This window comes from Talpa occidentalis, unplaced genomic scaffold, assembly GCF_014898055.3.
Source record: "Talpa occidentalis isolate TD23 unplaced genomic scaffold, MPIMG_talOcc4v2.1 talOcc4.15, whole genome shotgun sequence".
Classification (NCBI taxonomy): domain Eukaryota; kingdom Metazoa; phylum Chordata; class Mammalia; order Eulipotyphla; family Talpidae; genus Talpa; species Talpa occidentalis.
The window spans coordinates 71,743,134-71,757,068 of NW_023601543.1; the positions used below are offsets into that span (position 1 = coordinate 71,743,134).

The 13,935-nt window shown below is 36.2% G+C and overlaps 1 protein-coding gene across 2 annotated transcripts in view; it reads right to left on the minus strand.

Moving 5' to 3' along the window:
- IL1RAPL1 (interleukin 1 receptor accessory protein like 1) overlaps nucleotides 1-13,935 on the minus strand; it is a 1,141,580-nt gene that overhangs the window by 34,711 nt on the left and 1,092,934 nt on the right. For both annotated transcript variants that reach the window (XM_037512572.2, XM_054695805.1), the window contains exons 7-8: nucleotides 5,620-5,752; nucleotides 3,589-3,734 (exon numbers count right to left, since the gene is read on the minus strand). In XM_037512572.2, coding sequence (XP_037368469.2) covers nucleotides 3,589-3,734; nucleotides 5,620-5,752 — 279 coding nt within the window. The remainder of the gene's footprint in view (nucleotides 1-3,588; nucleotides 3,735-5,619; nucleotides 5,753-13,935) is intronic.

The following is a 13,935-nucleotide window of genomic DNA, read 5'->3' on the forward strand; positions in this document are numbered from 1 at the left end:
ACCGATTTGATATATGAAAGTGATGTCTTCAAGAATTCTATTGCCCATTGGAGAGCTCTGACATTTTTATTATGTCAACAGTTCTGGATGAAAGGTAGCAGTGGAAGACAAATGTTTAGGTAAGTTTGGCAAAGGTATATCCTGGCAAGTTTACCTGTCAGAAGAACATACAATTTGTGGTTTACAAGAGCTGTATTAATCAAATGCTTTAACATATTTCTCTAGGGAGGTTTCAGAAAGGAAGACTTTGAAGCCCTGTAAAATAAGGTAAGGGATTTATAAGTCAATGGCAAAAAATATAATTAGTACTGACAGCTTCCAGTTTCTTCTTTCAGCTTTAAGTCTCCTGAGTAATAGAGCAACTCATCTGAAATTACATAATTGCTAACATGACAGCAATTTGACTTTTTCAGGGTGGTTAATATCAAAGAGCCAAACTATAGGCTTAAATGTGCCCTGACCTTCTGGACATTGAAGGGCTGGCACAGTTGAACTTAGGCTGTATGTTACCCAAAGCCGTTTCTTTGTCACATGGATGGCTGGAACAGATCATTGGACATGAACAGGAACTTCTCAAGGGCAGGACTCTGCAGCCATTGCTGCCTTTGTGAGTTGATTCATTTGCTCACAAGGAAGGCACCCACTAACTTTAAGAGGGACTTTTGGTGTACGTGACCTAGAAAGATACTTTTTGGCTTTTTTTGTGTGTGTGTGTGTGGCTTTTTTTGTGTGTGTGGCAGCCTTGCGGCCCAGCGCTCAACCGCTGCACCACCAGGGGAGGCCCTCTTTTTGGCTTTTTTTGAATGGAGGTAACATTATTGTACAACACTGTAGAGGCTCCAGGAGTACCTTTTCTCACCACACCCACCATTTTTGGCTTCTAAATGCATTTATCGCACTACTAGATAAATGCTGTTCATGTAAGTACATATTTGAAAAACGGTGGAAGATTTAAATATTGAAGAGTGTTCTAACACTGGCCATAATTTTCTTCTTCATGTATAGGGAATCAGACAGTATTGGGAGTTTTTTCAAACAATTTCCTTGATCCTTCAACCATTTATTTTTGGAGTACTGGAAGTTTTTATAGCTATAGGCAACTGAACCTTTGGCCACACATGCTAAAAATAGCCTGGGGATGTTTGACACTTCCTAGCTGTGTACCTGCCTGCAAGAACAATTTTAATAGTCATATCCTCCTGAGCTACAATTCATTTTTCTTCCTCTCTTCTTATGATCACTACTGTCAATCCTACTTTATCTAAAGAAATGTTGTCCAAGTCACTGGATTTTTATATGTGCCCTATATTCTTTTTACTTCTTCCCTTCCTAAGGAATATTTCAGGCCCTTTAATTATAGCACATTCAAGAGAATAACCAGAATAGTATAAATATTTTATCAACACAAAGAAAGAATGAATAAAAAGGAAGGAAGGAAGTTGAATGTAAAGAAGTAAAGGCCCAGCAGGATCATGGTGATTGCCATCAAATTTTGAAGGGTTGTTTTGGAGAAGAGAGTAAAAGTTTAGAACTAGGGTCAAGGGGTAGACCGACAGTGAACTAGAGATGCTGTCTTGTTTCTCATTCCATCTTTTACTGTGAAATATTCTGTCAAATGTAGGTGATTTGTAGATGCCTTTATCACAATAAGAGAGTTTCCCTTCAGTCCCAGTGTGCTGAAAGATTTTTAGTAATCAGAAATGAATGCTGGATGTGTGAAATGCTGGAATATCTCTCTAAGGTGAGGGGCAGATTGCAGAACTCCCCACGTGCAACCACTAAGGAAAATGATTTTTCTGCATCCTTTGAGGTGGTTTTTCTTTCTTTATATCTGTTAATTTAGTGAATTACACGGATTGTTTTAAAATATTCTATGCAAGTCCATTTTTCATGGCCTCATTTTTTGTTTTGTCTACAAAATGGGATGATAACATTGGTTGACAGCACTGTATGTGATTCAGAGGCACAGGATCACATTTATGAGGTAGGAATTCCTTGGCATAGCAGATGCTGTATAAATTTGCTCATATTTTTCAGACTGAGCTAGAGGTACATGTGTTCATATTTTACCAATTACCTCCTCTCCTGCTTCTCCAGAAAGGGACCCCTCTTTACTTTTATCTGCCTTCCAGGGCCCATACAGTGCCTCTTGGCATAAAATAGGTATGATATACACTGAGATGCTTTCTAATAGTTTTTCTAAAGATAGAATTGGCTTTTTTGAGAGGGAATGGGATCGAGTATGAGCTGATAGATCACTTGGGATGATGTTAAGGAGAAGTTCAATTACATAACATTTAAGCTGCTTTCCAACCTGGGGAAACTATTTCTGTTCTTTTCTCTGTATATATTTTTTACTATACGTCCTTTTATTGACTAAATATAATATGGTTGAACTAGAGAAAGAAACAATAATATTGCTAGCTGTGGCTCACCTTTCCCCTCTGCTCATATCCCAAAAAAGTAAACTATTTTAATATTGTAGTCACCTTGACAAACGAAGTGTCTGTTTCAATAGCTTTCAGTAACATTCAAAGGGAATCTATTGTGCAATAGCGTGTGTGTTTGGGGTGAGTGGGGGGAAATCTTCAATGTTCTCTTTCTTCTCTAAGCTCAAAGAGTCTAGGATTAAACATGTGCTTTGAAATTAAAATCATTGCAAATGTGCTGAGTAAGAGAGCACCAAGAATATATGTTCCAAAAACCAGAAAGTCTTCACTTAGCACTGTAGAAAAAAATAGGTTTTTTTCTCTAATTATATACATGCCAAACTAAAAGACATGGCGCAAGCTTTACAACTGTCTCTAATTTCAAACAATTATATATATATATATTTAACCCAGTGCATAGGTATTGGGGCTACTGTGGAATCAGGTTTCATGTAGCAGATGTTGCACTAACCACAACCTATTTTACTTCAATTATTATTGAGCAGCTGAGTAATAATAATGCATTAATGGATAATTGATGCTCGTGGGTAATTAATGCATTATTATTACTCATGGGATGATATTATACATGTAAATCTTATCCAAGGCAGAAAAATAAAAAGATCTACAATGACTGCGGTGGGGAAGTCCTTAGACATACTTCTGCCACTAAAGGAAGACTCTTTCAATAAGAAACAGTGCTTGGCTGAACACTATTTTGGTTCATTTTAATAGGTTTGCCTATTTCTATTACTAATAATAAGCACATTTAACTAAATACTTTCTGTGTACAGGCTCTGTGGCAAGTTCTACACATTTCTTGTCCTTTTTTATCCTTAAATCACACCAAAAAATTGATACTATGATTTTCCCTGTTCTGTATATCAGAAAACTGAAGCTTAAGGGAAATGAAAACACGGTGCTGAAGGTTAAACAGTTGATGTTAAAGGAGAGCAAGGAATCCAAATTTGACTCTAGAGCTTGGGCTAGGCAGCCCTCCCCTGTGGCAGGCGCCTCGATGGTTCTAGGGCTAATGTGATTATTTTATTTAGGATATATTTGTGTAGCAAAAGAGAACTTAATTTTTTTTTTGGCTCCCAATTATTTCCCTCTCATTATAACTTCAGTAGACCATTCACGCTTAGAAGGTTACGCTCACCCCTTTTATGAAGGAGAACGCTGGCATGCCGACGTCCATTCCCATTTTCAACATAACAGGAGTAATTTCCCAAGTCGCCTTCTTTTACAGAGTCCACAATTAATGAGATGGAAACTTCTTGTTCCCCCAGATGCTCCTTAAGAATTCTAGAATATAAAGCAAAGCAAAACAAAAAAAATCCCACACACATACACATACATGAAAAAGAAGGAAAGGTAGGTGAATGTGAATCTGATGTGGAAATAACTATATCTGTGCTTCAAATTTGACTATGGATTGATGCGATCTTAATTAAATTATATCATGCCCTTTTCTTCTTCACTTCTAATGAGGAAGCTTGTCTTTGTAGATGCTAATGAAGTTGCAGTTAATTATCTCTCTTAGCAGGACAATCATGCTGTCATAATAAGGAGGTGAGAGAGACCTTGAAGAAAAGTTTACTTTTCTTTTTGCTTTACCTTTAAAAAGAAATATGATGCAAAGGTGAGATAAGAACTCCTAATGTCTTAGGCTGGAGGACTAATTATACATCAAGTTAATTTAAAGAAAAAAAGAATGGGAAATTAATGAGCTATTTTGACATTTCAGTTGAAATCTCCATCCTGGATTTTTTTTTTAAAGATATAAGCCAATTGCCTATTATTAAAAAAATATGAAGTTATAAACCTGTATAGCGAATGTTCTAATAAAGTGTTTAATTCTGATATTTAAAATTAATGGTAAATGCTTAGTAACCTCATTGTCAGAGATTTTTAGCAATCTTTCAGAGCAAGAGGAAAACTTCAAAGCAGGTCTCTCTTTCCTGCTCCATGTGTTTCTACCTCCACCCTCCCACCTGTTTTAACTTGGTTTTGCAAACTTCCTAATTCAGAATGAAAGAAAAATACTTTTAGAACCTTCCCTGAGTACCCACCAAAAGAGGCGGGGAGAAGTTAGGAAGTTTATTATCTTTTTTTCTAAACTTTAGTATTACAATGCATGTGGGTAAAAAAAGGTGATAGTGACAGTTTAAATATGAAAAATGGGAAAGGAACATTTTAGTACATATTGGAGAATTGCTCATCTGGACAATTCAGAACCCACTTGGAGTGCAATATTCTTGTGTATTTGTTGCCAGGAAGAAGATCCCAATAGAAATAACCTGATACGACAGTTTTATACATTTTTTATTTTCTACTGAAATGCTTTTTCTCTTATGCCTTTCATCAAATTTTAAAAGTCCTCATATTTAGAAAAGGGAAACTTGGTTAAAATGCTTATGTATATTGAGAAGATGCAAACTTTAGATGGGAGAATGTTTACACATGATTAGCATTTTGATTCAGTTACAGCTTCATTATTGTTATTATCTTTGCTTATTTACATTATGATTACAAATAAGCATCTATGCCCAAGCATAATTTTAGTCATAATTGAATACCATAATACTTAAGAGTAAATGAATAAATTAATTGATTTTTCAAAAAGAGGCTTACATGTTATGCCCTCAAAATAGATGGCATTTTTAATAGTTATTTTCTATCATTCCCATGGTATAAATAATTAGAATTTAAAGTCAGACTTAAAAAAGGGGATGAGAACATTTTGTATATCCTTTGTCATTCCTATCAAGTGCTTTATAGTCTACTTGATGGCTCAAATATGTAACAACATAGAAAAGTAAATGACAGAAATTGTGTTGGTTGAGTCCTCACACCTTCTTAATATTTATTCTCAACCATTAAAAAACAGAACTCTTATTAACAAAAAGCCCAGTATCACATTTTCCATATTTTATGGGGTTTTGGTTTGTCTCACACTCAGTATATCCCTTAGTGAAAAATTTCTCTTCAATTCTTTGCAAAGGACATTCATGTCTTGTAATTCCATAGTCAGTCACTTAATGGTGTTTTGCCATTAATTGTGAAATTTTTCTTATAGTAAAAGTGAAACCAAAAAATGAAAGTATTTTCTTTTAGCTCACTTTCTATTCACTAACAGAGCAAATGCTTATCTTGACTGTACAGATCAAAAGAAAAAAGTATCTTTTACCTAATGTCACTTTCCCAAACTCGATTTTCATCCAGATCTTCAATAAACTTCTCTCCTTTCATCCAGTAAATTAAAGGACTGACATCTCCACTGTACCCAAAGAAAGCTCTGCAGGTTAGATTAGCTGAGTCGCCTGTGGAGAAAAACGATGGAAATATGTTATAAAATTATTTGTACACTCTTAATTTAGGCAAACTGGCAGGTAATGTTTTAATCACTTCATTGATTTAATGAAACATCTTTCTAAATTAATATATTTTCAATCTTTGTCAAATTTATAGACTGTGTGGTTTTGACAGCTTGGTTAATGGAATAAGAGTTACTTCAAAGATTTTGCAAACTAGTCAGCAATAATAGAAGGTTCTTCCACTGAGATCTGACTGATTCTCATGTATTCACATGACTACATTGAATTTGTGAATTTGGGGGAAAGATAGCACAAAAGTGAGGCACTCTTCTCAAAACCTGATATTCGGGGGGTGTATAACCTTGATAACTGTGTCTTTAAAAGGTAAGTAGAAGGAGTTTCTCAGTCCTGAGTGTGGGAAGTAGAAAGGGAGCAAAGTCTTTGGATGGAAAGGAAAGGAACATAGATTCAGATCCTTGAAGAATGTTATTAAAATATTTTTACCATTAAGGAATAACATTGTGATTAAGGAAACCAACGCATGTACACCCTTATTTTAGGCACATTAATAAACAAACATCACATGAGAATAAATATTTGGGATTTTTTATTAGCTGTAAACTCAACGACACTAGTGTGGAGATTAGTTTCTTTCAATATGCTCCTCAGGAGAGATTATGGTAACGGTGAATACAGACTGGGTGATGACTTAATAAGGTAAGTGAAGGTCCCTGACTAAAAGGTGGAAGTGAATTTGATGCCTGCAGAAAGTAAGGCTTGTTTCTAGACAGGTTATACCACTTTGCAAACACCTGGTTTACCCAAGCCCCCGCCAGCATTAAAGAACTAAAATATTCCAGTACATTCTCATTTCAAGATCTTGCTACCTTTATGTGTAGCCAGATAATGGGGGAGTGAATGGAGACCTGTGAATGCCTAGTCCAGCTTGAATTGTGGCCAGGGACCTCTCAGCAAAGAGACCTTTGCTGGCATCTGAGGCAGGCAAACTTTCTCAATTTCATAAATTCCTGAAAAGATTCTAAAGAGCCTCGACAACTCTATCTCTGTAAAGTGTAAAAAAGAAGGTTTCTGAAGTCTGGAAGTCTTAGGGCTAAGCTATGAGTTGGTAATGGACATCTCCTAAAATCGTGTTGATGAACAATTCCACAATGCAAACCCAGAGAAATGTATGCTGTGCCTAGATACACTCGCTCCGAGTCCTGGAGAGGCATAGCTATATGTAAAGTCTGTTCTCCAAGTTTCACAACAGAAACTTTTTGTTGGATAAAGTTAATATTATCTTAACTATATCCACTGTGTAAAGAATATTGTTCATATATAAATTCTTGCTCTTCTAATATCTCTAAGATGGTGTTGAATCAGCCTCCTCCTTTTATCTTTGTTTATTCTTCATGTCATCCAAGGTTCCTCATGGATTTTGATTCTAAATACAAAATACATCATTAGTGACCAAATAAGGCAAGTCTTAAAAATGTCTATAAGCTTTTAAGGGGCAAAATGGAGCTCTAAATAGGTTCCTTTATTATTTTTTTATATATAAATACTTTCTAAATATTTTAATATGGAATCATACCTCCCTTGAAGAACAATTATATTGTGAAATGGATAACTGAAAGTTAATTTTAGTGGTTGGAAATTGACTACAGATTTCTATGGGAAATGTCAGTCCAATGCCACAAAACAATTTTAAATGCAGTATTCTTTGTATTTACATTTTTATATGAGCACTAGCTTTTCTACAAAGGAACTACTTGTTACAGTGCTATGGTAGTCATGAATTCAGTAAATCTCAAAATACTACACCGTGCGATGGCTAACATCACCCGCCAACAGAATCAACATATGTTACAGTTTTAAAATTTTCCCTAGCAACAATTTACACAGTCTGTCTTTTAAGGGATCAAGTTTTAGTTTTTAGGTGGGACTTAATGACTGGAACTCAAATAGAAATTTCCAGAAATTGCCCAATTTTACATTAAATTTTATGAAATAATTTATTTATAAATAATGAGCATACCATTAGCAGCTCAACCTGTCATTCCCTAGCAAAGAAGTCAATTGAATACATCTCTCATTGGGAACTGAATTTGTCTCTCCTGTCACTCTCCTACCTTCCCAGATCAAGTGATTTCCCATTACCTAATTCTTCATTTCTCTCACCCACACACACCTTGTACTGCAGCAACCTTGGTAATGGCTCCTGCATCCATGTAATAAATTTGCCTTCTCAATCATCTTGGTTCATTTAGTCTTTGACTATCCACCTTGCTTCAAGCTCTGGAGATCTCTGCCATGCTTTGGGGAAAGCTATGGAAACTTTCCAGTCTTGGGTTGGGCTTGTTGTGGGTCAGAGAATGAGATTCATGGATGGAATAAGAGAGTGGAGGGAAAAACAGAAAAGTACTCTAGGCAGAGAGGAAGAGCATGCATGAGAGAAAGTCAGGGAACTCTGGAGGAAGTAAAAAAAAATCAGAGTGACTGAAGCTCAAGTGTACATGGGGGTGGGGGCTGGGGGTATTAGGAGGAGAATACAGCACTGATGAGGCTGGAGCAGGGCCAACCGTCTCCTTCCATGTAGGCCAAGTTGAAGATTTGGCATTTCCATTTACAGGCAGATCTAAGCTGGGGAAAGTTTTCAGGTAGGAGGAGACTCCTTTGTAAAGAAATCACTCTACTGAATTTGCAAAATTTGCATAGGATCAGAGAGAATCAAGGAGTACTGAGGATGTTACAGTACTTTGAGATCATATAAAGCACAGTCACAAGAAAGTGGATTATTTTCACATAATTTCTTTTTTTTTAATTTAAATTTTATTTTTATATTCCCCATACAATTACAACCCCCTTATTTTGACCCCAATCCCTCCTTTCCCCGCCCCCAACCCCCATAGAGTGTCTCTGGTTCATAGTTGTTTGTTGATTTTGATATTTTCTTTCTTAGAGTTATTCTTTTTCCTGGTCTCTTATTTAAGTTTTCTAGATTCCTGCTATGAGTGAGACCATCCAGTATTTTTCTTTTCTTTCTGGCTTATTTCGCTGAGCATGATCCCTCCCAGCTCCATCCATGTTGCTGCAAATTGCATGTGTTTATCTTTTTTGAATGCTGAGTAATATTCCATGGTGTATATGTACCACATCTTCTTGATCCAGTCATCTATTTTTGGGCATTTGGGTTGTTTCCAAAGCTTAGCTATTGTAAACAGTGCTGCTATAAACATAGGGGTGCAGACACTCTTTGGAATTGATGTTTCTGTGTCCTTTGGGTAAATACCTAGGAGTGGAATTGCTGGATCATATGGAAGCTCTATGTTTAGTAGGTCAAGAAATCTCCACACAGCTCTCCATAGTGGTTGGACCAGTTTGCACTCCCACCAACAGTGCAGGATAGTTCCTTTTTCTCCACAACCTTGCCAACATTTGTTGTTGCTAGTTTTTTTTTAATATGTGCCATTCTCACTGGTGTAAGACGGTATCTCATTGTAGTTTTGATTTGCATTTCCCTGATTACAAGTGATGTTGAACATTTTTTCATATGCCTGTTGGCCATTTGCATTTCCTCTTCAGAGAAGTTTCTTTTAGCTCTTCTGCCCATTTTTTGACTGGATTATTTTCTTTGTTGTTGTTGAGTCTCATCAGCTTTTTGCAGATTTTTGTGATCAGTCCTTTATCATTAGTGTTGGGTGCAAAAATATTCTCCCAGTCGGTGGGGTGTCTCTGTTTTTGTTATTGTCTCTTTTGCTGTGCAGAAGCTATTCAATTTGATGTAGTCCCAGCTGTTTATCTTTGCCTTCACTATCACTGCTTTGGGTGATGTGTCTGTAAAGATGTCTTTGATGTGCATATCACGTAGTGTTTTGCCTATATTTCCTTCTATGTATTTTATGGTTTCAGGTCTTATGTCTAGTTCTTTAATCCATTTTGATTTGGTTTTTGTGTATGGTGTGAGGTAGTGGTCAAGCTTCATTCTTTTGCATGTAGCAACCCAGTTTTCCCAGCACCATTTATTGAACAAACTTTCTTTGCTCCAATGCATATTCTTTGCTCCTTTGTCAAAGATTAGTTGACCATAAATCTGTGGGTTTATTTCTGGATTTTCTATTCGATTCTGTGTATCTGTTCTTGTTCTAATACCATGCAGTTTTGATGATTATAGCTTTGTAGTATAGTTTGAAGTCTGGGCGTGTGATGCCTCCATTCCCTTCTTTGTTTTTTTCAGGAGAGCTTTGGCTATTCGGGGTTTTTGGTGATTCCATATGAATTTCATCGATAATTGTTCTATTTCTTTGAAGAATGACATTGGAATTTTTATTGGAATAGCATTGAATCTGTATATTGCTTTTGGTAGGATGGCCATTTTAATAATGTTTATTCTTCCAATCCATGAGCAGGGGATATCTTTCCATTTCTTTGTGTCTTCTTCTATTTCTTTTAACAGTGTTTTACAGTTTTCTTTGTAAAGGTCCTTTACCTCTTTTGTTAGATTTATTCCCAAGTATTTGATTTTTTTTTTTGTTTTGATGATAAAAGGGATTTTTTTTATTTCTTCTTCTTCAGATTTATTGTTTGTGTATAGGAAGGCTACTGACTTTTGCATGTTGATTTTGTATCCTGCCACTTTACTGAACTGATTGATTAGTTGAATTAGTTTTTCTGTGGAGTTTTTGGGGTTCTCTATGTATATTATCATGTCATCTGCAAATAGTGATAGTTTCATTTCTTCTTTTCCTATTTGGATTCCTTGTATGTCTTTCTCTTGCCTTATTGCTCTGGCTAGGACTTCCAGTATTATATTGAAAAGCAATGGTGAGAGTGGTCATCCTTGTCTTGTTCCAAATCTTAATGGAAATGCTTTCAGCTTTTCACCATTGAGAATGATACTGGCTGTTGGCTTGTCATACATGGCCTTTATGATGTTGAGGTATGTTCCTTGTATCCCAATAATTTCAAGGTTTTTTTATCATGAATGGGTGTTGCACTTAGTCGAAAGCTTTCTCAGCATCTATTGATATTATCATATGGTTTTTATATTTCTTTTTGTTGATGTGTTGGATAACGTTGATTGATTTTCAGATGCTGAACCATCCTTGTGTCCCTGGAATGAATCCTACTTGGTCGTGGTGAATTATCTTATGGATGCATTGTTGGATTTTGATAGCTAAAATTTTATTGAGGATTTTTGCATCAGTGTTCATTAGCGAGATTGGCCTGTAGTTTTCTTTTTTTTGTGTTGTCCTTGTTTGGTTTTGGTATTAGTGCAATGTTGGCTTCATAGAACGTTTCACATAATTTCTTAAAAGGTCGACGTACACGTGAGAGCTGTGACGACAGATCACTATGCTGGTGGTCAATGTGGTAACAGGGAGCTTCACAAAGCAGAGGTTAATAGGAAGCCTCATAAGAATAGTGAAATAGTTTTTGTTTTTAAAATTTACAAGCATTACTCTGTGTGTGTGTGTGTGTGTGCGCGTGTGTGTGTGTGTGTGAGAGAGAGAGAGAGAGAGAGACAGAGAGACAGAGAGAGAGAGAGAGAGATAGAGAGAGAGAGAGAGGGAGAGAGATTGAGTAGCTGCCAGCTGCTTCTCAATACAATAAGGATAGAAAGTGAACTTGAGCACAGCTCTGTTCTATCAAGAGATTTTTGAGTGGTTTCTCTTAATTATACCTATTTGTCGACTGAGCAAAAGATAGCAGTTCCTTTCTTGCACATAGCTCTCTTAGCAGAAAAGGACACATGGAATCAATCCTGAGAGAAGTCAGACTTACACCTAAGACTGTTCAACTGCTTGAGTGTTGGGGAAGAAAGCTGCGTCCACTTAGTACTTTTTATCTGGGAAACTGTGGGTAATCACAGGTGTCTCAGAGAGCTGTGACATGGGCCCCAGTGTGTACTGCCTGTGTCTGAGAGCAAAAACAATGAACTCTCTTGTTTATTTCCTCAGGTTGAATATGAACCAGGAGTTGATAGAAGTTCATGGATCATTGTGGGGCACAGGGAGAGATGATGCACTTCCACCCGATAAGGACAGATAGAGATAAATGAGAACAGATTAGAAAGTTAGAAAAATAGATTTCAGAAATTTTATTTAGGAAATAAATTAGGCAATTAGGAAATAGGAGTTAGGAAAATAAAAATGATGTGACTGTTGTACTTTTGACTGATGAAATAAGACATGCCAGTTAGAAAGCAGATTTTAGTATCTGAATATTAGGAGCATTCCATCCATGATGCATTTCCTGTTCTCATGCTTCTGAACATCCTATTTTTTAAATTTGTTTTAAATTCTCATTTCCACCCAGTCCACCTAGTTCCTCATTAAATCTCAATTCAAATAGCACCTCTTCCAAGATTAGAAAAGACTGACTTGGCTTTTCTAAGAAAGTCCTCTGCTGTCTTTTCACCTGTCATAGCTATTGAAACCTATCTAAATTTTATCATCATATATTACCTGTAAGATTTGGTTTGCTTTCATGTTGAAACCCACAACTAGAGAAAGATGCATTCTCCAGAAGCAGATATGATATTGGTACTTACTTCTGTATATTACCAGGACCTATTACAGTGTCTTGAATATATTAGGAAGTCGATAAATAATTTCAAATTCATTAACAACCTGCTTAATATCTCCTGAACTTGCATTTCCCCTTGTCTCCCCTTTCCAAAGCTTCATTAATTAAAGGTTACATGTCTGTAGCCTATCTGAACAGCCCAAGTCTATCTTGTAAACTAGCCTGCAACACTGCGGAAGCAGAGCTTCCTCATTCAGATATGATTTCACTTGCTGATTGGAGCTGGTTTATACCAGTTCGTGAGAATCAATGACTACATTTTCAGAAATTCTGTAAACAGAGTTTTAAATTCAATTGTTATTAAAAATTAAATTACAGAAACTTATAATTTAGCATACTATATTAAAAACAAAGGTAATAGATACCCAAAACATCCTAATTATTTTGCTACACAATTGAGCTATAGTAGGACTATGGCAGAAATGCTATTTAATAGTATACTTGAACTGCATATTTTTTTCCCAATGTCCACTTAGAGAAGATTATGTTGGCAGCTTGAGATGAGCCATGGTGGAAGTATTTATCCCATGAGTTGTCAAATGCAACATACCAGGTTGTAAAGTCATTTTGTTGATTGTCTACCCTTAAGACAATGATGGAAAATTGTTAATAATGCAGATCAAACTTAAAAATGCCATGTCTATAGCTGTTATATTGATATAGCACAAACAGTAAAAACCTCATTTAGTATCCAATAACTATAATCTGATTCAGCAAAGAAGTCACATCATTGATGAACAAATAAAGTTGACATATATTGCCAATGTTTTACTCATATTTGCCAGCATAAACAAAATTCTTGCATGTCAGAAGTACACCTGGAGAACGAAGTGTTGGTAAACATTTACCAGCACAGCACTCTATATAAAATTGTTTTTTAAAGATGTAGCACACACATTGAAATAGCTTTTATGAGATATAACTCACATATCATCAAATGCACTTAAAATGCAGAATTCAATGGCTTTCAAAATATTCAGATATTTTGCAAGCAATATCACAATCAGTTTTAAGACATTTAATTACTCCCAAAAGAATTCTGAAACAATTAACAATTAACAATTATTTGTCTTACCCTTCTCCATCTCCCAGCTCCTAGCAACCATGGATCTATTACTACTTTCTTTTTTTTTTAAGATTTATTTATTTATATATACAAGAGTTGGGGTACAGGCCAGAGATGCGGGGGATGAGAGGATTCACCAGAGACAGAGTGGGGAGCAGAACAGGCAGATTGACTGAAATACACTGTTGAGGGGAGCAGCGGGGCAAGACAGGACAGGTCTGCTGCGCCATGTGGGTTGCTCCCTGGCGGGCTGGGGATCGAACTAGTGCTGCAGAGGCTGCGGATTGCTTCATAGTGCGGTGCTTATCCCTTTGAGCCACCAGGCAGGCCCTACTTTCTGTCTTTATGGATTTGCCTATTTTCGATATCGTGTATAAATGGAACTGTGTAATAGATACTGTTTTGTGGATGGTTATTTTGCTTAGCTTAATGTATTCAAAGTTCATACATGTTACAGCATGTATCAATATTTCATTCTTCTTTATGGTCAGGTCAAGTAACATTCCATTATATCGTTATATCACTTTTGTTTATT